Source organism: Trematomus bernacchii, unplaced genomic scaffold (assembly GCF_902827165.1).
Source record: "Trematomus bernacchii unplaced genomic scaffold, fTreBer1.1, whole genome shotgun sequence".
Lineage (NCBI taxonomy): Eukaryota > Metazoa > Chordata > Actinopteri > Perciformes > Nototheniidae > Trematomus > Trematomus bernacchii.
This window is the reverse complement of record NW_022987567.1, coordinates 922,501-947,986: the sequence shown is the minus strand read 5'-3', so window position 1 is coordinate 947,986 and position 25,486 is coordinate 922,501. Positions and strand designations below refer to the sequence as shown.

General features: G+C 39.9%; 1 protein-coding gene across 4 annotated transcripts in view; it reads right to left on the bottom strand.

Moving 5' to 3' along the window:
• The window catches only part of cntfr (ciliary neurotrophic factor receptor), a 219,461-nt gene that overhangs the window by 27,893 nt on the left and 166,082 nt on the right, over nucleotides 1-25,486 (bottom strand). For all 4 annotated transcript variants that reach the window (XM_034125970.1, XM_034125971.1, XM_034125969.1 and 1 more), the window contains 2 exons: nucleotides 9,865-9,982; nucleotides 8,446-8,612 (listed from right to left, as the gene is read on the bottom strand). In XM_034125970.1, coding sequence (XP_033981861.1) covers nucleotides 8,446-8,612; nucleotides 9,865-9,982 — 285 coding nt within the window. The remainder of the gene's footprint in view (nucleotides 1-8,445; nucleotides 8,613-9,864; nucleotides 9,983-25,486) is intronic.

The following is a 25,486-nucleotide window of genomic DNA, read 5'->3' as shown; positions in this document are numbered from 1 at the left end:
CTTGTAGAATATGGTCAAGTAGAATAAGGCATTAATAAGTGTTTTATAATGACTAATAAAGAGCCAATATACTGCTAATATGCATGTTAATGAACAACTAGTTGATGGTGAATTTGTGTACCTTAATATAAAGTGTTACCGTGTTTCTTTATTTGCATGTTGTGTCTCTTTGCAGCTGTTTCATGTTTCTTTGTGGTCATTTTGAATGACTTCTGTTTCATACATGTCTCTTTCACTGACATTATTAAGGTGAATAATGGGCAGGGCTGGATCTTGGGGCCCCTTGGCCTGTACCCAGATAGCCCAATCATCAATACATCTAATATAAGTCCTGACCATCATTTGGTAATCTCATAAATAAATAAATAAAAGTGAGACATACTTTTACTAGAACCAGGTTATTATTTATTAATTAACAACGTATTTTTAACCAGCTGTTATTCACGTCTTCACTTTTATTGAATGAAGTCTCTATTTCCTGTCTAATCCTAAAACACCTTGTTCCCCTTTAACCTCCACAGAGAAGCCCCACATTAAACCTGAATATGAGCATTTCATATCCAGTCAATTCAAAGGATGAAAGTGACAGATGACTTAATGGTGATGTTGAAAAGCCACTGCAGCTACATTCCCCCTTTGAAATTAGGTTACACTATATTCATTTTCTTCACAGTGAATGAATAATGTAGTACTTAATCATGCTTAGGTGGGCTCATGTCAGAGTTGACCAAAAAAAGAAAGAAAATCCATACAAGAAAGGCTTTAACTGTAGAAGCCTTTACAATTAAAGATCAGTTATCCTATGATCATCTTGACACAAGAAAGCTTTAAGTTATCATTTGATGAGTCTGGAGCTTCCTTGAGGGTTCTCTTTGTAGCTACCCACAGTATGCACATGTGAGGACACACACACACACACACACACACACACACACACACACACACACACACACACACACACACACACACACACACACACACACACACACACACACACACACACACACACACACACACACACACACACACACACACACACACACACACACACACACACACACACACACACACACACACACACACACACACACACAATCTCATCTAATTTCGTCCCAGCTTTGGTCGGATGAACAAGGACAGTTGAGAATCGTCTTACTCCCACTCACAATTCAGAAGTGCACCAGGAAGCATGAAATTGTTTTATTTATTTACGATCTGCCTCGTTGTCCCCTATAATAAATGTGGCTTACAACCTAGAATGGCGTGAGAAAGACTTTTAACAATGCAGGAACAAGAAGGAGATGAGGGGAGGGGGAGATAGACAGGAGGGGTGAGAGAAGGCAAACTATGTGAGACACTTAAGAAAGTTTGGAAAAAGTAAAGAAGACGGACACCGCAAGAATACATCCGCAGTGATTTTGAAAAGTTTGAACACTTCATACTATCTTTTTGGAGGCTTTCTTACTGTAAATCTATGCTGATCTTCTTCAAGTGTAAAGCAGCTGTATTGTATTATACTTTAACAAAAATAGAGTATACAATTCATTAAATAATATTCAAAAAAGTAACTTTGCACATTGCGCTCGGATTTCAAAACTAACACGAATCAATAGATTAAATGTTGTGACTATAACACGAAATGCCGTGAGACTGGGTTGTCTCACAGTAGTTAAAATTAGTCATGCAAATCCCTCGCATTACCGATAACATTTGACAACATTTAGGATTTGGCCTGCATTTGTCAAGATGGTAAAATGTGATCTTCACTGGCTGAATAATCTTCTAGTATGTCTCCAACCTGAGAGCGAACATCACCTGCAATTTAACTTTTGCACAACACAATTTAAAAGCAGACTTTGCAGGGATAAAATAGAACATTCAATTCCAGTGCATGTCCACTTTGTGGGCCCATACATTAATGGAATAGAAATCAATGTTATAAGCTACTAAAAAGTGTATTTTCGGAAGAAGGGTCAGTGGTGTTGCGTGTAATTACTTTGAGGTAGAGCAGCTGAACATAATTCAGGAAGCTTCTCGTCAAGTAAACAGCATTTATAAATAAAGTGATACAATAAGTTTGCAGAAGTACTCGGCCGAGGTCTTTTCTACTTCAGTGATAGACAGTCCACTTAGCGCAGCTGTCTCTCAAATCTGTAGAATAAAAACGGCCGTTTCTATATTAAACATCTGGTTATATACGTTCACACTCGTATTTAGTCTTCATCGATTGGCTTCCTCCGTAGTCCTCTGATGACGTGGCATTGGCTCGTCTCTCGCGAGTGATAATACATACAGTAAGACTCATTTACAGTTACATACAGAAACATAAAATAATAAATGTAGATCAACATAAATGTCTGTTTGATTAACAGCTTTTATTTATTTATTCATGTAGGTATACATTTGACCATATTTCATAATTTGGTTATTATTGTATTATTTCAGAAATTATTTAATCATTCATAAGATTATCTTTTGACAAGTTTATAAATAACGGGCCCTATTTAAAAGATCCAGAGCTCTTGGTATTAAGTGTATGCTGCAAGAACATTAAGAGCTTTTACAACTCCATGTTTGTTAGTGGAGCATATGCCGAAAAAATGTAAAGTGTGTTCACCTTCACTGTGTGCACTGCTACATAAATGGTGGATTCAGCCATCTGTGATCATCAAATATGTTTATAATGTTGTTTTTTAGAGAGTAAAACTACATGTTTGAGGATGTATTGTAATCTGCAGAAGGTCATTAAAAGTTTTTTCTTTTTTCTATTTACTAGAATGCGGGACAAAACCGGAGTACCCGGAAAAAACCCCAAATGACAATCAAAGCTGAGATAAGATGATACGCTTGACAAAGTTTAGACAAACAGTTAATTTTTTTGCTATGTGAAAACAGTTGATTTGGCTGATAATACAAATCTGAATGATCAAAATGAATCCCTGATTTTGGTTCATTTATGGCCTGTAATTGGAAATGGTGTTTGTAGCATTATTGCAGCCGGCCACGTGTGGTAAGCTGTACTTTCTCAGTGAGTGGAGGTAAACGTAATCGAGGTGTCTGGGGAGAGCTTGTTTTTAAGCTGCTGCCACCTGTAATGATCGGGGTCTGAGGTGGGTGTGGCCTGAACTGGGTCTGATTATGTGTGCGCTGAACACCTTTGGGGATGGGTGGCAAGAGTGAATACTTTGTTGTTAGCTCAGACCGCTGCTGGCTTTGCACGATGTCAGGTGGACAAGGTGTTAGGACCCTGCCTTGTAATGTGTCTTTCTTCTGATGGTTGATCACACGACCATTTTTAGACCCAGGCTGTTTCAAATATGGGTCTGCTGTCTCACCTCTCATGAGCGGGCTCTGTGACGGGTGTGGCTTGAATGAACTTTTACTATTCATGAGCTGCACTTTAGAAGCTTGTTCAGCCTCCTGCTGGACCACACTAGCACATTGCTTGGCAGAGCGTATGGACTGTTGTTGTTTGAACTTCTCATGTATTGTGTCAATATTTGGTTGTATTTTGATTAACCGTCTATAGATACGGTCCATCTCTTTATCAGTTAGATCATCCCAGGGAAGGAAAGGAAGTTCATCATTTATGTCGTCGAGGTCATCTTCCTGTTCTTTCTTCGATTCCCTTTCTGGCCTGAAATACTTAAATGGTAACTGTTTTCCCTTCCCTGCTGACACTGGTCTTCTTTCCTTCTGTGTAGTTTTCTTTGCATCAGCATCCCATTCGTCTTTCCCAAATAATCCAATGTGGTCACCTGTGTTTTTCCACAGCTGGATATTGCAGTCCAACCCTGCAGTAATAATTTTTTGACAATCAGAATCAAACTGAACACTCACCACCCCTGAGAGGTGAGATTGCCAGGTGCCCAAACGAGGAGGTGGACACAATGACACGCGCCACCCTCTTATGTCTTCGAATGGCCCTGTGTTTGCCTTATCTTTAAATCCAAATCTCTGAATGTCCCATTGACAAATCCTGCCGGTACTATCCCCAGTCAGCAATATTTGTTCATTGACATCAGTGGACATCGAGGTAATGATTGCATCTTCATCATTCACTGCCCTGAACTTCCCTAACAAACCTCCCTTGCTTTTTACCGACCAGGCACTTATAAAGCCATCAGCAGAAGTCAGCAGTGTGGCTGTGTGCACATTGACCTCCCTTGTCTTTAAACATAAAACAATAGGACCAGTGTTCACATCAGTGTTTTTCCTCCCAGTTTCTTCTTTGTGTGTCTTCCCATCAGGCAAACACACTGTCCTGCCTGCTATTGTTGTAATGTAAGTTCGAGGGCTCTGACTGCCATTCAGCCAGTAGAGAACCTCCCTAGATTCAACATCCCACATTACAATATTTCCATTGCAAGAGGCCGCAAGAAGTGTTGTGTCGTGCACATCCATTGAGCAAATGTCATCTAAATAATCATGTTCCAAAAATACGTTGTCATAACCCTCCAAATCCACGACAAAAATTCTGTTGGAGTTCCTTCCCGACACAAACACACTATCGTCCATGCAGACAATACCTGTCACCTCACTTGGCAAGGTAACAGGAAATTCTTCAAGCAAAACTCCAGTGATAAGGTTCCACAGTTTTAATTTCCCGTCCTTGGAAACTGTGATTAGTCTCCGCTGTGGTATATCAAATGCAATGGCAGTGTGCCCCCCATATGGAGTCACCTGAAACTGCATGACAGCCATTCCTGTTAAGACATCCCAAAGTGTAACCTCACCTTTTTGACAAACAGAGACAACCTTTTTGTAAATGCTGTGATAGAGAGCATTGCACAGGGGCTTGTCATGGGATGTTAATGTTTCTTTAAAAACATCTGTTCCCCTACCAAAATATTTGACTAGATCTGTGTTAGCCAGAACTAAATCATTGTTAAGTATGTTGTAAAACATACTGGAGATACGAGCTGGTCTCATGCCTTGAATCTCGATGCTTTGCCTACACTCCAATCTCTTCAAAGACCAAACACGAACATTTTTGTCATCAGATAAAGTGATGACAGTTCGGTCCATTCTGTTTACGACAATGTTTGTAATGGGCCTGACGTGTCCCACCAAAGACTTTTGGCAGGTGTCTATTTTGTGGGGTAACCACAACCGTAGTAAGCCATCTGTACCACCAGTCAACAATAACTCAGCAGAAGGAGAGTATTCAACACAGGTGAAAAACTCCTCATCTCCACTGCTCTTAAAGATTGATTTTGAAAAAGTGGTTCTGGGTGGGTTTGGTAGGGCAGCAAGGACCATTGTCTTGGATAAACTTCCACAAATGGCAAATGAGTTAAGAACCGGAAAGTATTGGATCTGGCTGCATATGTCACTAAAAATGGAGACTTTAAGACAAAGAAAGTCTTGGGAATGGTTGTTTAGAAGGTTGGAAATGTATACTGTAGGATAATCATGCAGAGAGATTTTTTCAAATGCGTCACGGTTGAAGAGGCCATTTTTCTTTACGTTGTAGGAGATGAAAACAGTCAAAAACCCTTTTACATCACCAAATGAAAACATTGCTTTAGTGCCATTTGACCAGTAGTTAATGGTGTTGACAATGCTTTCCTCTAGAATCAGAGAGTGGTTAACTGAAAAAAGCGAGGGTATTTCAGAGCAGTCATAAAATAAAAGCTCTCTGTCAGAGGTGGAGATAGCCAGCTGTTTCAATTCTTGAATGTACTGGATGTCATTAACAGACATTTTCTTGTGGTGTGAAAAAGGAAGTGCATTTTCTTTCACATATAGAGGTATGGTGAATGGATCGGTACAGCTGTCCGTCCAGAAGGTGAGTACACCATCGGAGCTGACAGAGATGTATTGGCCTCTCTGGTAAGTTCTGGTTTCGTCTAAATTTCGGAAACTAAAATGAGGTTTGACGTCCTCGAAGGGACGGAAGATCACACCAACAATTTCTTTATAGTGACCCACAGGTATAAATTCAACAGGTTTAGGGAATGGTCTTTTAAAGTCCAACCCTGCCGATGCATTGCCCTTAGCTATTAAGAAGTCTAAAAGCTCTACCAGATCAACTGTACCGTCACAGTTGGTATCTATCTGCATATGTAGGACTGTAAGTTCCTTCTTCTTAACAGAAGGGTACATCTTTTTAAACAAAACACAAAATTCTTCCATATCCAAACCTCCACCACCATCTTCATCTGCCTCCTCAAATAATGCAACAATTTCAGGTATTTGTTGCGCAGAAAACATTCTGCTGCAGGCATTTCCTTCAGCAATTGTAGCATTCTCATCTAGGTCCTCCTCTGCTGAATTTGCGTAACTTGCCATTACTACTTCGATTGAAATCAATTAAACACTTAAATGTGTAATGAGTGTAGGTGAGTTTTTTTCAAATTAGTCAAATGTGTAGCTCTGGATCTGTTGTAGGCCTATAATGTTACTTTTCAACTGGTATTATAAAGTATATTAACCTGGCTATATTCAAAAAAGCATGTATGTCCTCCAAAACGCGACCTTCTCACGAGTCTCAAGTCACGAAATGCAGCAGTTAACCTCGCATAACCTCGGAATTCAGCATAAAAATCGTGAAAATCATATTTCGCAATGATCAGTTCGATGACCTCAGGACATTCCATTCCAAACGATGAGTGAATGACTAATGGAAAGAAAAAAAAAATCCCATGCTGTTACCTAGCAACGGAATTCTGTTGATAAATAGTTCAACATAATTGCGTTGCTAGGTAACGGCATGGGTTAAGACCACATAAAGTTTACCTGTACTACCAGGTTTGCAATACACAATTTATTTGTTAGCTAGATGCAATTTAACTCAAATATATAATCAAGGAGCGCCTAGTTAGCCGAGTGGTTACAGCACATGTGGGACCATGTTCCATGTCATTCCTTTTTTCCAGATTTCTACCCTGTCCTCTGTTAAAATTAGAGTGAAAAAGTGCCCAGAAAATGATCAAATAAGTAGACATTTAATTATTTTCAAGGCTTACAAGCAAACTTAAAGACATCAATTAGAACAATTACAGTGATTACAGTGTGGATGGAAGACGTTTGTCACACAAAACGGGCATTTTTACATTTATCTGAAAAGCTTTGGCTAGGGGACAGTTAAAAAAGAAGAAGTACAAAGTCACACGAAGGGCATGTGGGAATAAAAGAGAAAGCAGAGGGAAAGAAAGGAGCAGTGGGGTGTTTTGCTATCACCAATAGTAGAGGGATATTTCCTCAGCCCGGGGCGCTAATCCGGCTAGCATTAGCATTTTCATGAGTCCTGTGTCCGGGGCTTGGTAGAGCATGTCACTGCCTCATTTGGTTACTTGTGTACACACTCAGACTAGCACACACACACACTCTTTTTCAATACCCCAACCCTGTCGAAAACACAATCGCTCGCAGCCCCGTTGGTGTATGTGTGTGTTTATGCGTCATGCACACCCATATCGCGCTCTGAGCAATACAACCGAGCCGGGGACTGCTGGCAGCACTTCCCCTTATCTTTCAAAGTACTTCTCATTCCTTCTTTAAAATGAATTTCTCCTCTTCACTGCTTTCCAGCCTGAGTTTCTTATGAATTATAAGCGTCTTGCTTGTTATTATGTAACCTTCTGCAGCCTAAGTGAACAAAACTCCATAATCCAAACTGCAATTTTTTAAAAACGACTTACCACATGACCGCGGAGGCCGTCATTTAAAAAAAAAAAAACAATTCATTAACTTAACTTTAATGCTTAATTCTTCCATTTAGTATTACTAAAATGTGCTTATACTGCAGCTTGTGTTTGGCACTTGTAGTGAGAAAGCAGACCTTCGATTTGTGGCTGTCACATCCCGTCCAAGCCTCAATTAAATAGTGTTTGCTTCACAAAAGGTTCAGAGGTAGTGTGTTTATTATCTACTGCCTCCAGTAATGACAGGGGTGCATAGTCAGTGGGATTTTTGCTAATGGCCTATACTGTAAGTTAAAGCAAAAGCAACACAAAGCAGTGCACTCTCCTTCACATGGGTGACGTTTATTTGGCTATTGAAATGTCTATTTTCTTTCTGGCACCGAGCACCACTCTGTGTGTGCACAACACATCTCCGAAGGGAACCAGAAGTCAATGAAATCAGTCATCTGTGGTCAAACAAACGCATTATCATTGCTCAAGGGTTGGCATCCTCCAAGAGATGCCTCAACACTCTTAGTCCTTATTTTTCATTGCCAAGTAATTGTCAATCTGTGTGGGAAAAGGATCTTAGATTTGTCCCTGAACTTTGCTCACAGTGTTGTTTGGTAACTCTTAAGAAAAGTGAACATTTCTAAGATTTTTCTTTAAGTGTACCCTTTGAACCAAGCTCAGAAACTAAATCAAAGCCTTTAAAAACCTCCTCAGAAAATACACATGCTCCCTCATGTACAAGCTTTTCTTGTATTAAGGTGTTACAAACATCCAATACCACAACATGATACGCCATCTATCTTACCTATACTGGACTCCTCAAAAGAAATGGTGGTGGAGGCTTTCCCCAAGGCGTTGACTGATGTCACGTTCACTTTGTACGGGAAGCTGGAGAAGACCTCGGGAAAACGAACACGACAGCGATTCTTGTGGTCCGGATCTTGCTGTACCTCCAGTGATCGGTGGTTGTGTCTGGAGAGGAGAGGGAATTCAAAGGGTAAGAGGAGAGAAAAATAAGGACTGACGTGAGAGAGACAGATGGTTTACTTCTGGGTTTTTATAAGCTTGTGAGTTTTCAGCTTGAAGGAAGCTTCATACACTTTGGTGTGGAAGGGCAAACAGAGAATAGTTCACGTTTTTAAGAAGAGTGGGTGTTCTCCATCAAAGCTGTGGGCATCATTTAGAATTCCAACACTAAAACACTCTGACTATACTTCCTGCTTTACAGACCAGGACAGGACTTTAGTTTGGAATCCAGCCAGTACTTTACTTTTTGTACATTTCTTCGATGGTTTGTAGGCCTACATGTGCCAAGGTCTAAAGACATTGGTCTAAAGACATCATTACCTACTGAAATGAATGTTATTATGTGAAGTTTTAACTTGCACAATCACACAAAATAGTCGAATATTTAACCATTTTGGTTTAATTCAGGAGCCCTGACGCAAGACTGTTTACAATTACAATCATAGATGTTCTCTTGGGGTAAAAAGGACAGAAATGGCTGTTCAGTGAAACATGGAGCTGAGTGGCTGACCGGCTCATTATTATTCAAACATAATTATGTTGGTGTTACAATATTAACGAAGGCAGAGTCCACCTGCTGTGGCGTGAGCTGTGGGACTCTGTGATCTGTGAATATCAAAGAGAAGCTGATGGAGACAGCTATACCGGGTCTCCATCCACACATTTTGTGTGAGTATCTGAGGTCCAGCTACTGTTAAATCCTGCCTGGACATGGGAGAGAGGTGTCACTTTTTTTATAACACCCTCCTTCTTATCTCAAAATTGATCTTTCTCGTTGGGCATTTTTGGTCTTTTAATTTAAAATGTTGCCTCTAAGCCAGGTTTTTTTAAATGTTTTTCAAGCCAAGGCGCGTTTAGCTAAAAAGAAAGATGGAGCAGAGACCCCCTACTGTTTTTATATAAAATTAAGCTGCATAGTAAACTTAGCCTATACTAATGTGTAGGGCAACTGTAAGCATTGCGTAATAACCTACATTTTATGGTGCCTAGAAAACCAAGCCATTAAAATAAAAGCTAACTAGCATAACAGACCATTAGCAAAGGTAAGCTAGCTCACGTGATTGAAAGAGGACAATGTGTGAATTAAATGCTGTTCTTCAATCACTTAACTAAGCTAGTTCTTGCATGTCATACCGATATATCGAGACATATAATGTATATGTAAATCCACACAAAGACATGAATCCTATGCACTTACTGCACGTCCACTTCGAAGGTCGTGGGGATGAACGTTTGGTGGAGCTGGTGCCAGCTGCAGTAGAAGCCTTTGGGGTAGGTGTTGGACCGACAGGTGACTGTGGGCTCTCGGGGGGGAACTACAGAGAGGACAAAACAAGAAGGGGAGGACAGTTAGCTAACAAATACAGCACAGTATAATTGAGAAGACACAGGAAGACAAGCAGAGACGTATCAGAGTAATGCAGATCACAGGAATCAAATGCAAAGCAGCTGTTGCTAATTACACATTTCCTCATTGAATTATTTATTCATCAAAAAAGTCATCATGAACGTCCCAGCTACTCCACCACCGCCACTTTAATTAAGCTCTGGTTATGTTTTGTTAGATATACGTTTCATTTGTTTGTGTTTTGATTGCCTGTATGCTCTGTGCATTTGTTTTTAATGAATCTTAATTATTTTTAATTACACAAATGAATGGAAGTTAGATTCAAAGAGGGGGATGAATTAAGCAGTGTGAACCCGAGGGGGAACATATATTAAATGGTCAGAATATACCTAATTTGTCTGAGTATTGGGCGTCTGACAGAGAGGAGTATTGGAATATTTGTGACCAACGGAAAGCAATTTCTGTCACGATTCAATCTAATTTAAACTATTTGGGCAAAATGAAAATGAGCAGAACAGATCTGGAGAAATGGGAGAGAAAGAGGAAGGGAGGGAGGGAGGTTAGATGGTGCGTTTAGAAAGAAAGGATATTGGAGTGGTAGAGCAAAAGAAGAATAAAAGAGGATGGCACGAAAAAGTGATGTTAAGCCAACTGTGGCCTCCTCCAAGATTAGGGTATTTTCTTTGTGGCTAGTCAACCGCGTACCCGTCTACCACTCCCTCTTTCTCCCCATACCGTCTCACCCTTTAACCCTGGTTATCTCTGCTGCATGTGACAGACAGTGAGGGTACAGTGTTGCATCCCACAATGTGTATATGTACTTAAAAATCATTTTCCAACGCTAATATTTTTTCTGTTCCCTAATACTCTTTTCTTTTATTGATTGCAAACAAATTGCATTTTACTTTACACAGTATATCGCTTTGATTATATATAGGGGGCTGGCTTTGGACTTCTATGATTAAATATTGGATATCGGCCAGTGAGTAATATATACTCCTGATGTGATTGGTTGACTGATAACAGCTATTCACATAATGTAATCTTTATTTATAGTCAGTAATGTACACCACAGTTGAATGGGTGGGGTGGGTCATCCTTTCTTTAAAAAGCCACATACCCATTCAGTGTGAACATGGGAAAAACTGCTGCTCTTTAGAGCGGGCTTTGTCTCCCCTGTGGGAAAAATGATAGCTCCCAATGTTTTTACAGGAATGGGGGGGAACAGAAAAAAGGTGAAAATAATTCAGAACAATGTACCAATGAGAAGTCTTTACTAGCTCTAAGCAGCATGGACACATATATTTAAATCAAGCTATTCAGTTCTTTAAGTAGTTTTGAGTTTACCTAGATATATGCAACCCTTATGCTCAGTATGATAGTAGTATGATATAAATAGTACGATATGAAATATAGTATGAAATAATTTTTCTTAATGTTCTTTCAATAAATAGCTTGAAAGTTGATCTGGATCGAGATGGAAAAATACATTTGTCAGGGTGGTGTAATCCCACCTTGGAAATTGGTTGCCAAACAAAGTAAATCAAAGAGAAACTTTTTGACGTGTAAAGAAAGATATTGGCACCAAATTGGAAACTACTGATAAGATCAAACTAATAGATATTATGGCAAATTTGGGCTAATTATGAAATAGAGAGCCAGAGGAGCCGGTTTAAAATCCAAGAAAAAGTTGTACATTTACAAAGTGTTGGTATTTTCTGAAAGTAAAGAGGTACATTAACACGAAATATATGACTATATTCTTGAAAGTACTTCACCAGCTCTTCAATTATTAATTTGATCCCATAATGGCCTTTGTATGCCATCGTCAAAATTCTGTACTTAGTAGAAGCATTTTAATACCTATACTGCATCTGGAGTGCACAATGACTACTACTAAACTCCGATCTTTTTGCAAAATATGCATTCATTGAAAGAAATACATTACTCTGGCTAACAAGATGAGTACCGTTGGTTTTACCTTCACTTTGAACATAGAATAAGTGAACTAATGGGTTCACCCCTTTACGTCACAAAAAAAGCACAGGTAATGCTGCAACAATAACCAACCGTCTAAAAATAGGCCAAATAACAATGAGCATGGATTTAGAAGCTGGTTGTTCAAAGTATTTTGTGACAAAAGTAAGCAAGAAGGTCTCAGTGTAGGACAAAACGAACAGTGGAGAAAACAGCATGAAAGGAAAGGCAATACCTCAGGAATGAGAGGGAGTTACAAAAAGCAGATGGACAGTTCTTCTGTTACAACACATTTAAGTGTTACTATTGCCTCTGCGATGAGTTTTCTTCCTGTAGCCCCAGAAAAATACCCATGACCGATCACATTTCTCCCGTCACTAATGCCTTTTGAGGTGATTCATTTGCAGCCAGTTTCAGGGGCACTCAGTGTTGTTTGGAGCACTAAGTACAGTAAGTGTTTCCTTTCCTTTTTTGACCTCTGCCAGCCTTTCCCTGGATGCTGAAATTTCCCTCTGGATCATTAATCAGTTTTTCTTGATGAAAAACACAATTACGAGTTATTTTTTGGTTTACAATGCCTTGATAGATCGTTCTCGCATTGTACCAGCATCCCGTTTAATTATTTTGCAATTGTGATATCAAGACATCTTGGGATCACCCCTCAAGGTGTATTAATCCAAACACACACAAACACAAGCATTTGATTGGCTGCCTTGGGGTCATTTCAGAGTCACACACAATCCTGCTGTGTTTAAGCGGTCACCACGGCAACTAATTAGCCTGTCAATAACGTCAACGATGAGGTTCCAGGGACGACATCCAACCAAACTCAATTAATCACAGACTAATTGGGGCCATCTCGATCAATTGGCTCATCATCTGAGAGCTTCAGTCAAAGTCACGCACGCACATTGTCACACCACACACACACACACACCCACCACCCACCCACCCACCCACCCACCCACCCACCACACCACACACACACACACACACACACACACACACACACACACACACACACACACACACACACACACACACACACACACCACACACACACACACACACACACACACACACACACCACACACACACACACACACACACACACACACACACACACACACACACACACACACACACACACACACACACCTTGTGGCCATAATCAATCAAACCAGTTTAGTAAGGAGATGGAGAAGTTGAATGATAAACACGATTCAAGGGAGGAAAAAGCAGTAGAGACTAGACAGTAAATGGAGGAATACAGGCGTGAAGAGGACGCGCACATCTGTGTGTTCACAGCAGCGATGTTTGGAGAGGTTTATTTGCACCCTGGAGTATTTGACCCTTTAATTTAGTTCATTTTGCCAAGTGTGAGTGGTGTCAATCAAACCGCCGCTGAGGCTCCTAGCAGGGGGGTTCATATTGTGGGGCTCCTCCGAGGGGACGAGGTTTGATAGGAGTGAGAACGTGATCTGCACCGTCAATACTACATGACCCCCATAACGCAAGGGGTTTATGTGCACAGGCAGACAGGTGTTGACATCTAAATGCCAGTTGTATATCATGGTTTAAAAAGCCAAGTATAAAAGAAAGGAGAAAGTACACTTCGCCCAATAAATGCTACTCAGATGTCTGGGTTATTTACCACTTATAGATGTCGAAAAACAAGAAATGTGAATTTATTCAGAGCAAGTCATGTGACCAAATGTATCATGTTTTTGGTTTATCTTCTTTTTTTAATCATGACCTTGCCTAAAGAAACAGTGAAAAACTCAAAATCCTCTGATACGGATCATCAGTGTAAACATGTTTTTACTTTTATTGGGAGATTTATTTTGCACAGATATTTTCTCCCAAAAATATTATTTTGTGTAAAAAAAGCAACAAGTATTTAAATAAAATGTGCTTATTATAGCAAGTACAATTGTTGGTTTGTCATTTACCTGTTAGAAGTGACACAATTTATGGAAAATAAATGTTTGCAACTCAAAATAAATACCAAGTTTGGCATCAATTACAAATTCCCTTAAAAGTCAGACTTTGGTTAGTGTTCATTTTCAACTTTTAAGCTTAGTTTTTGCGAATTAATATTTATTTTTTCAATGCAATTATATGTCACAAAATAAATAGACAACAAACGTAGTTGTTTTACTGGCAATGTGTGATATGAGAGAGGAAAAAAGAAGGGGAAAAAGGACGCAAGAAACTGAGGGAAGAGAAAATACGTGAAAGAAAAAAAAATGGAGGTGAATAGGAGACAAGATGGCATTCTTTCATCAAACTACAAATGTGCCCTTGAAAAACGTAAGACATGCAGCAGACAGAATGAATATCAAATAAGGTAGTACCCACATTGTAATTAAAACAACATTGTGCATGTTGTCCTTTATTAGTAGCACTCTACCTCTATCAGTGACCCATTCAGGACTCTGCTCATGAATACACGTTATTTGAATCAGAGCGCTTTCATCATCTGGTTTGAATTGCTAAACACTGAATGTGGTTTTGAAGGAGCTCTTTGATAGCCTCATGAAACACACAGGTAACTTTTAAATGGTAATAGGTCAGAGACTCACTTTACTGTAGACTGCAGCTCATAAATCATAATGAGGCAAGAAATAAAGTGACACCTTTTCTGTTAAGATGAATGCATGTTTCCTGTTTGAATCTTCAGAAATTGCATTTAAATAAAACGCAATGCCAACGCAAAGAAATCCATACAAGCTATGGTTCGCCACCTGGCTTTAAGGCAGAAACATTTCTTAAGAGCAGTTTATCTCTTTGGGGTTTCTAGTCACATATTTCAAATGTGATTGATATATTTTATAATTTAGTGTGTCATAGTATTAACTGCTCACATTGCAAATAGAAAAATAAAGGAAATACAGCGTTGGGGGACAAGGTAATATTAAACCCTTACATTTACCACAGAGAAATTATAATATTATCTGAGATAAGACTGGTAAATGAATTACTTTATTATCTCAGAGAATATTCAATCACCCTAAAATGTACAACTTTTATCATGATACCATCTTTTCTCTCTAATATGTCACTTTAAGTCACAGTGAAATGTTGGAAAAAAGTGTCTTTCATTTGTAAAATATTACTGTATATATTTCTGAGCCAAGCATAGGCTTGGAATGTTTCTGTTGTATACAATTGGAGTGATTAGCTTATCACATCATACCAAATTTGATTGGATAAACTTGTGCATATAAGATAGATTTTACAGGAGGAAAACCCATTTTAGTATATTTATATATTTCAAAATGGGTTAGCCATATGTGATTGAAATATACAAATAGCTACTGTAGCATAACAACACAATCTCAGAACATTGAGTACCATTTACCACCGATCAATATAGGATCTTAGTTTTGAATCAATTAGATAGCTTGATCAAAGTCATGATGGCAGTCTTAGTTGGAATACATATATATTAATCATTTACTCTTAATTTATACTCCCTATAAGCCACTTCCTCTCCTGCAGTCCCACCATTCTCAACCTGTCACACCAAAATCTTGGGTCTTGCAGAAGAGGATCTTTGTCACAGGAGGGCACACACACACACACACACACACACACACACACACACACACACACACACACACACACACACACACACACACACACACACACACACACACACACACACACACCACACACACACACACACACACACACACACACACACACACACACACACACACACACACACACACACACACACACACACACACACACACACACACACACACACACACACACACACAGAAATGTGATGAGGGACAATGACATCCAGTGGCCCGGTTGCTAGGCTGCAGACGCTGTAGTAATTGCTATTTGCTTGTGTTAGCAGCCTCCCTGTTGCTTTGTGTGTGTTTGTCTGTTTGCATCCCTATGTGTGCGCTCGCATTCACGTGTTTGTAGTGGATTCTCTTGCTATGAAAACAAGAATGAATGCCTTTTCTTTACATTCATTCACTGTTTCTTTTTGTGTTTTTATTTTATTTATTTAAATGCAATCCGGCTTATGGTGTTCAAACTGTCTTTGGCCTTGACAGAAACACACTGCACTACATTTCTTACCTTTATCCAAAGCACAGATAACTGTTAGCCGTGAGAACTGGTACAACCATTGGTAGACAAGCATTGGTGGAAAACTCTTGAGCCACATTTTCTCAAAAATACAAATGTCCCTGGGTCCCAATCCTAACTCGGGCTGCCATTCATTCTTAACTTTTATGGAATCAATTTAACCAACCACAATCTGTGCCGAAAAACCAACCAAGGGACCGCCAACAAATCCATCCGTCACAGAGAAATGTTGGGTTCAGTATCTTGCCCAAGAATACTTTGCCATGTTGACTTCAAGGGCCAGGAATGGAACCAGCGACACCCTCCGAATGGTAGACCATCGTTAAGACAACTGGCCCAAATACAACTGGCCCAAAAACTAAAAACTGCAACCGTCCCTGACTCATATCCTTCATCCTCAACGTTCATGGAATCAATTCAACCTAGCACAATCTGTGCTGGACACAGTTAAGAAAAACCAACCAAGGGACAACCGCCAACCAATCCGCCCATCTATCAGTCTGTCTATCCGTCATGCTCATCTCATTTGGTTTCAAAATCACGTTTTTCATATTAAAAATCCTACTGGAAAGATCTGGACCCTCTTGGTGCCGCGCAGAGTGGCATAACTCTTTTAGGCAGATGGCTTTGGTCTCCGATGGACTCGTCCCTGCCAACGCTGGGGCTCGCTGTATTTTAGATTAGCTGAGTCATGTGTCATGGGAGAAAGAAGGAATGTAAATAAAACTGGAGGACAAAGTCAGAGAAAGACAGAAACTGAGACACTGTGGTGCCTTTTTGTCCAGACCAGCTGACGTGGCTAACGGTAATGCAATTGTGGTGTAACATTTTTATCCGGCGCTCTTAAGCCATCCAACAAGCCCAAACGCACATGTGATGTCTATGTGTGTGTGTGCGGAGGACAGTGAATATGCAATTTTATGTATATGTAATTTAATTGTAAAGTGCATACATTTGAAAAGTATGTGTATGTCTGAGAGCCAAGTTATGATCCGACGAGTGCCTTTAATCCATTAGCATATACTTTTGTTTCCTTTGTAGTAGCTTAGCTTCAATGGCACGTCATTTTAGATACATCACTGAAAATGTTTGGATCTCTAGATGCGTCTCAGAGACGTGACAAACCATTCGATTTTGGGATATATTTGTGGAACTCTCAATATAACATTCTCATCCAAATAAACTTCTGGATTACAGTCTTGTTTTAAACACGTATTAAACGTTTTAAATTGCAAGGAAACTAATTAAAAAAGCAACCAAAGCACTTGGTTAGGTATAATAAAATAATGGTTTGGCTTTAAATAAGTGTGTTGGTTAAGTCATTCAAGTTATGGATGCACATTTGAAGTTGAATCTTTTAATTTCAGAATTTTGTCATTTGTTGGTTTGACCCAGCATAAATAGGTCTTCCTTGAAACACAATTAACAATGCAGTTAAGTTTTATTGGAACAGGACTTTAGATCAATAGGCTGATTTCTGTGTTGGTTTGCCCTTTACTTCAGCTTGATTATAAATAACTGCCAGTCTTATTTACACAATCCCTGAGATAAATTGATGAGCAGCATAATAATTGAAACCCATGCAAACCCAGTAGTCTTTGCTCTTCTTTGCATTTCGTCTGTAGCTATTTTCTTCTCAACTGCCAAATCTCTCCTTCTCTTTTTGTATTTTATATATAGTAGCCACTGGGGAGCAGCAAGTGCACACACACACACACACACACACACACACACACACACACACACACACACACACACACACACACACACACACACACACACACACACACACACACACACACACACACACACACACACACACACACACACACACACACACACACACACACACACCACACACACACACACACACACACACACACACACACACACACACACACACACAACACACACCACACACACACAACACACACAATGCCCAGAGACATTCCAGGAATGTCTCTGGGCCAATTGGAAACAGCCGTGTGTGAGAGATGACTGAATTAAAGGAGGATGAATACCTTATGAGAGCATCAGGAGTTGATAAGTAAAAGACAAAGGTGAAAGGAACCACACAAAAAAAAAGTTGCGGTATATTGTTCATGTATTTCATCAAAACCAAAAGACAGATTGCCAAATGTATAAAAATGAGATCCAAACTGTAATAAAACAGGGGTTATTCTTTAAAAAGGACTGCAAAGAGGTATGAAAGGAGAGGTTTTTGAAAGGTTTGCTTTGACCTCTGCTGCTCTCAGGGTCAGACACAGGAAGACGACCATTATACCTGGACTCTTAGATAACCACCCCAGGCCTGTCTTTCACTCTCTCATGCACACATGCTCACTTAGCCACCTGACATCACAAATCTTTCTCAAAGCTCGGGAATAACAGCTCCCGTTTCACAGGAAATAAAACAAGATTGCCCGAGCGGCTTCACACCTCTAAACACGTCTCACCTTGTTTTGACTTTTCAACCTCTTCCTACCTTCCTTCTGCATACAAGAATCACCTGATGGGCCAGATTCAATACAATTTGTGTGTGTAGAAATCTGAGTTTTGACCTGATGACACGACTTTGAATTGGACGGTTTTTCCATTCCCAAAACGCTTATCCCATGCTGTCTTCTTTCTTTTTTTTAATAAAAAAATGTAGCTGCAGAGTCCAAATGGCAGCCTGGGAATTTGTTTGTCTTTTGAGAGACGGCTATTATCTCTTAGCAGGAGAGCAAATTCTTTCACTGCCCAGTGCACCATCCCACGTGTCCCTCTGGCCCTTTTCCCATCTGAATCCCTGCAATTTTTCAACAAATTCAGATGATTTCTTTGCTTTTTCTGCTTCTCTCTTTTATCTCTACTCCTTTAATATTAACAGTATGGCTCATTCACATCCTGAATGAAGGTTGGGAGGTGCTTTAAATAGAATAAGTCTAAACAAAAAACACATCCCTATGCTTAAACTACTTATAACAACTCTGCATTTGCTGTATTGTCGAACATTTCATATTGATATTTCTCTGTTATCCAGTCGTCCTTAGTGTGCTTAACTTCCACCAGACCTCTGCAAAAACTAGTAGCATTGAATCCAGAAGCTTATGAGAGGCCAGGCATTCCTTTCATGCTACTTCATTCTTCCCATATTTCATTATTATTTGTCTCGACAGCGCTAGTGAAGATTGCCAGGAAAGTTGAGAAAGAGCGCAGTGCCACTCACGAGTGATTAATTCATTTAAAAGTAATCTTCTTAGTGAAACTGGGAATTTTACTTTAAGCTGTACCCTCTCAGGCCTGCACCGAAGAAAGGAACTGTTTCAATTCCTTTCTTTGTCACAGCAATTACAGTCAATATGATGTCTTCAAAAGGACAAATAGAAGACATTTTAAATAATGTTTTCTGATAGATAACGGGTGGTCACTTTAGGGATCCAATGGGTTTGAACTCCCTCAGCACAGGGAGAAGGTAAGTCTTATAATTGCCTTTGTCAGGGGCGCTGCAGCAGGTCAAACACAGAGCCAAAATGGTATGAAGTCTAACACCTGGCACACTGTAAGTAATACACGGTGACACTCAAAACCAGATACATCAATAGTCGTGTGTGAGAGATGAATGAATTAAAGGAGAATGAATACCTTATGAGAGCATCAGGAGTTGATAAGTAAAAACCTTTTACTTTCCAAGTGGAAGATGGAGGGCAGACCAAGTTTTTCACTCTGTTCTTCGCTACATATCTGGTCAATTTGACAATAACTTTGTGTGTCAGGTGCCTGTTGCTGTACTTTACTGAAGATACTACCGAGGCCCTGGGAGGCAAACAATATATATACAGTATCTGGTGATTCATTTTCTGGCCTAAATTGTTTTCTACCTTGAAAAACCTTTACTAAAAATGATTTATATGGCTCACTTAGTTTAGTTGGCAGCCCATGTAATGTACTGGAGCTCAGTCCCTGTGCCGAGGACTCAAATTCCTTTCCAGTCAATGTCAATTTAATGAAGAATATGGTGTCCATCAGTGGAACAGGTGAAAAGCAACATTCTTTGCGAGCATATACATTTTTTTATCCAGTCAGGATAATTGTAAGTTTAAAATAGTGTTGTTTGTTATAATCATATCGTACCCAATAATGTTACAGGTAACATTATAATGTAAGACATTCACAGATGAAAAATAAAATAATAATTATCCTGATAGAAAAAATATTCTTCCACCTGTTCTCGAGCAATAAACACAGGAGAAAAGATCTATTTAGAACAGACTTGGATGACAACTATTTTAATTGACTAATTGTCGTTCAGGGCTTCCGTAGAAACACAAACTCTCTTTCAGTGCCACCTCGATTACAAACACCACCAGACTCTTTACTGAAACAAAGATAAGGTTAAAAAGGCGATCAACACAATGACTTTTAACAAGACACTTTAAGAAAGCTTTTGGTGAAGCCTTACGGTACGTCCACACATCAGCGTTAAAAAAATCTTCCAACGCTTCTGCCCATTCACTTTGAATGGGGTGACGTCACTTTGCCTCACTTTTCGCCGAACTGCATTGTGGGAAGCAGAGCGGAGCTTTGCTGGTGTTTCAGGCTGCACAAGTTGAGCAATGTTCAACTTTTGAAGCTTCTGAAGCTTCGGTGGAAGCGTCAGCCAATCAAATCCCGTTTATGCAGCCAATCAAACCGCGTGTATGCTGGGAGAGACACACCGCAGGTCATTTCCTCATATTCCAAAAAATGGAGCAAGCTTCAACGCACGCCGCTGTGTGGACGGGCCGTTAGAATAACGAGGAGAGCTATTCAGGCGGCCATAATGCTACTTCACTAATGTTACAAGAAAAAGCCATTTTATCACAGAGACTCCAGTCAGCACAACTAAGCAGTAGGAATCATTGTCCTGCAAAATAGGAATGTAAGTGTGTAAGTGAGTTGAGTTGTCTCTAGTCTCTCTAAGAAGTAAAGCTCTGTGTCACCTTGGCAATAATAGCCTGAGGCTCTGTCACTACCACGACAATTGCCTTCTTAGCCGCGGTGTCCGTGACGGTGAAATGAGTGACAAGATGGGATTGACCAATCAGAGGTGTCAGTCTGCCACATGCACCGGCAGCTAACTGCCATCACTCACAGAGGAAGAGAGTGAGAGAGGAGACAGGCAGGTACCACCCGAATCCCAAACGTCTGAATCCGAACAGCTGACTCCTTTTAGATTTATCTGTCAGATTCAAAAGCTAGACAGACAGACGGATAGACAGGAAGATGGAGAGATGGAGCGATATCAAAAGTGTCTGGCCTGTAAAGCTCCAGGCCGTTATTGTGAATTCAGCCAGCTGCTTTTTGCTGTCTTTTTACATGGACCCTGTTCTCTGTACGGAGTTATGAAGGGTGTCACGTTACTGTGGAGGCACAAAGGCTCCTCCCGCACAATGTGAAACCTTCAGATTCACATATCTACTGATAGAAAGGGCACACAGTCACTGCCTGAAAGCACAAGCACAATACACAACCAACACAGAAAGAGACAGCATGTTATGCAGTTGGGTACATCTCGGGGCTGTTCTTGTAACAGTTATTCTTGGCGATACTGTAATGTTATTTCAGTCCTCCATACACCAGCTGTGCACTGGCCCCCGGTCAACCATTCTGGAAGATCTCAACTCCTTGCGACATCCCAACAGTATCCACAAGAAATAGCTAACACTAGAGCCGTTTACATGATGTATGTGTCAGTAAGTGAGCTAATGATACTGTGTGGCTTTAACTCATTACTGTGTGAGGGGAAAGGCCGCATGCTTGGAGAGATTAGGGCTGAGTACACATCCAAACTCATTTTAGATTTGGCATGCTGGTTCATTTAGACAGACTCAACCTGGATCTACAGGGGAAGCTCGAGTGTTTGCCTAACCGGGTTCAAAGAATATTACCTCCGTCAACAGGCATTTTCCTAGATAGAGGAAGGCAGTACTTCAATATCTTTTAGGGACTTTTAGTTGTGTATCATGGTGCAAGAAGTATTACTAATAAACAACACACAATGCTTGTTTATGTCCTCTAATAGAAAGAAGCGATGGCGATATATGTTCGTAAACAACCTTTTTTTTCACGACTAGCGAGAAAGCATGAAAAAGGCTCCTTTGTCATTACACAGTAAAAGACTAAAAAATAAACTTTACCCAGACCACAATTCTGATCATCAAATAGAAGAAAAATTTGACTGTTTTTTAATCAAGCAGTTCTGTTTCCTGTGAGGCACGCCATATCAAGGCTACAGTGGCATAAAAACAAAGAGCAACAAATAAATAGAGTACAACATAATTCTAAAACTACAAAAACAAGTTCAGGTTGACTAAATATGAAAGGAGCTGACAAACAAACACCATTTCTGACCCCTATTCAAATGAAAACATTCTTTGTATGTGGCTGTTTACCCATTGGAGGTATTTAATACTTTTACAAACTAAACTTTATCAATTAATTGACAGAATGGACTGATACAATTCAATCCCTGTTTTCACTCAATCAGTTCAGAATAATACAGAATCAGTCGTTTTTGTTGGAGCATCTGTCCTCCCTGGTGGCTCAGAGTTAGAGGTAGGGTAGGTAAGAATGGAGAAACCAGCTCGAGTGCACTAGAATTTGAAACTACGCAGCCGAAAGAAATCTGCCCCTTCCTTCAAACTTCCTTACAGAGCCCCTCCTCCAACACACACAAACGCACACATGACCAATGAGGGCACGAGATAAGTTTGTGCACGAGATGGAAGGCTGACAGGCAGGTAGGCCATCCAGTTATTTTAGCCGGGCCGGCTCAAATGATTGGTCGTGCTTTTTACAGCGCCACGGCTTCCACAGATGAACATTTTTGTATGTATTTATTGTCAAAGCATTTAATGTATTCATTGCTATCGGGATGTTAAGAGCATTCCATGGAATATAACAAAGTGTTTCTGAAGTGAATTACATACCCCCACCTTTAAGCTGTGATTATCAGTATGGTGGTGAAATAATACACATTCAGTCAAAAAGCAACGTTAACTGTTGATTTTCAACATTATAGGAAGAGCAATCTCTAATGATACGTTTATTTTTACCGATCCATCCACTCAATGTTTTTTTTTTAAATAACATCTCCTTATCTCTGATATAATACGTATGATGGCCACTAGAGGCATAGCCACTTCATGTACTATATGTGTGAGTGCGAGCATGGTAATTATATTGTTACTTTATAATATTCTGCTTTAAATGTTAATAACAAACTGTTTTAAATAAAACTATTAAATGACAAATCAAATATATAATATGTCATGTACATTTAGAATGAAATGCTGTGTTGTTGCAGATGCTGAAACGTTTCCATTCGCAGTCTGTTTTTTAATTCAGCTCAGAGTAGAATGACCTGGTCCCTGTGCATAAAAGAAGTGATTTATTGCTTGTCAACAAGAAAATGACACTGAGAAGAATAAAGGATGCAACCCATCCAATACGTCGTTAAGTGTCCTTCCGTAAAGATTCAAAAGCAGATAGTGCATTCATAAAATTAAATTCCCCTCGCCCTTGAGACAAAATGTCCCTAACTTTCCAGCCCTGAAAGCAAGAACAGGCCAGTAGAAGGGCTTAATTGAAGCTATAAAGCAAATGGGAGTCCATCTACATGTTTAAAAGGAGAAACAGACGTGATGTCATTCCCTCAGCAGCATTTTGGCACAGGCACAACCACAACAGGATGCTCTTATCACACCTCTCCTCATTCCTCTGAGGCCTGTTTGGATTCAACAGAAAATAAAAGCAAACACACAAGCCTTGGATTCAGTTTAGAGGTTTTTTTTGTTGAAGATCCTCTCCCTTCCACTGCTTTTATTTCCCTCGTACTCCAGCCAACTCTACCTCCTGAGGTTGATTTTGTGATATAACAACATTGGGGAGAGATCTAAGCAAAAACACCATCCTTAATAGAAAATATGAGCTTTTTTTCACTTATTCCCTGAAGGATTTATGTTATGATGAAGGAAACTTTGTTGAAACTCTAACACAGTCATTGCTTCTTTGCTCGTACACTATCAGATGTAGTAGTTTCAGTATGTTGCAATACATAAGCAACGTTTAAATATAATTTGAGCCACTGACAAATGTTTTTTCATCATTTATCACCATGTTGGTTGTATCTTTTATTGATATCCATCTCTATACTTGACACAAATTGTCTTATTTATTTAGATGCATGCATTGCATTTTGTTCCTTCCCTTTGAGTAGAAATGGCAAGACCTTTTCAGTTATATTATGTACTTATAGGCTGTATAAATTTAGCTGGATGTCATCGATAGATGCTAAATCTCTCACAGAGTTATTTTTCAAAGCCTCAAATGCTGCGTAAATCCCATGAAGATCAATATTTAAAAACCTGGAGGCGGGGAAAAGATCTCTGTATGTTATCAGGCCTTCAATATCTTCTCATGTCCCTTTTTTTTTCGCCTTCTCCTTAATCATTTATTTCTTTCACCTCCCCCCTTCCCTTCTTCTGTGGTGAGTTCAAATCATGGGTATCCACCGATTTCAACCTCAACCCTCATGACTTATCATTAGCTGATTATAAACCGCTCTATTTGCACACGGCGCCTCATTATTACAGGGCTTTGAGATGGTAACCTGTCATTATATTAATTCAGCCATACAGTTTTTAATGGTCTAAATGTATGCGTGGTTGGAAGTGTGTGTGGCACTTTTTACATATTTTTGGTGATAGAAAGTCTTCTTATCTTGTACTTTTTAAAATGTTGTTTCTATTTTACATTGCAAAGTGTACACCACATGGGAATCAAAACATGAAGCGCGAGGCAGGCAGACGGTGAAGGAGACATGGGGGTGGTGGTGAGGGGGGGGTCAGAGATTAAAAGCAAGGAACAGAGCTAAAAAAGAAAGTGAGTGGGCAAGAGAGAGAAAAAGAGGATAAATGACACTCATTGTTCCTTCCTCTTGCTGTCAGTTCTCAGTAATGCTAATCATTAGGGCTAATCTGACAGGATGGTACACACACACACACACACACACACACACACACACACACACACACACACACACACACACACACACACACACACACACACACACACACACACACACACACACACACACACACACACACACACACACACACACACACACACACACACACACACACACACACACACACACACACACACACACACACACACACACACACACACACACACACCCCATGTCCCCTCGCCCCCCGTGTTGCATTCCAGTGCCCAGTGTCAATGAGAGGGAACCGCCACATTACATGGTTGTTTGTTCTCTTTGTACGCTCGCCTGCAATGCTATTAGGACCAGGGGTAGAGAGAGTGTGTGTGTGTGTGTGTGTGTGTGTGTGTG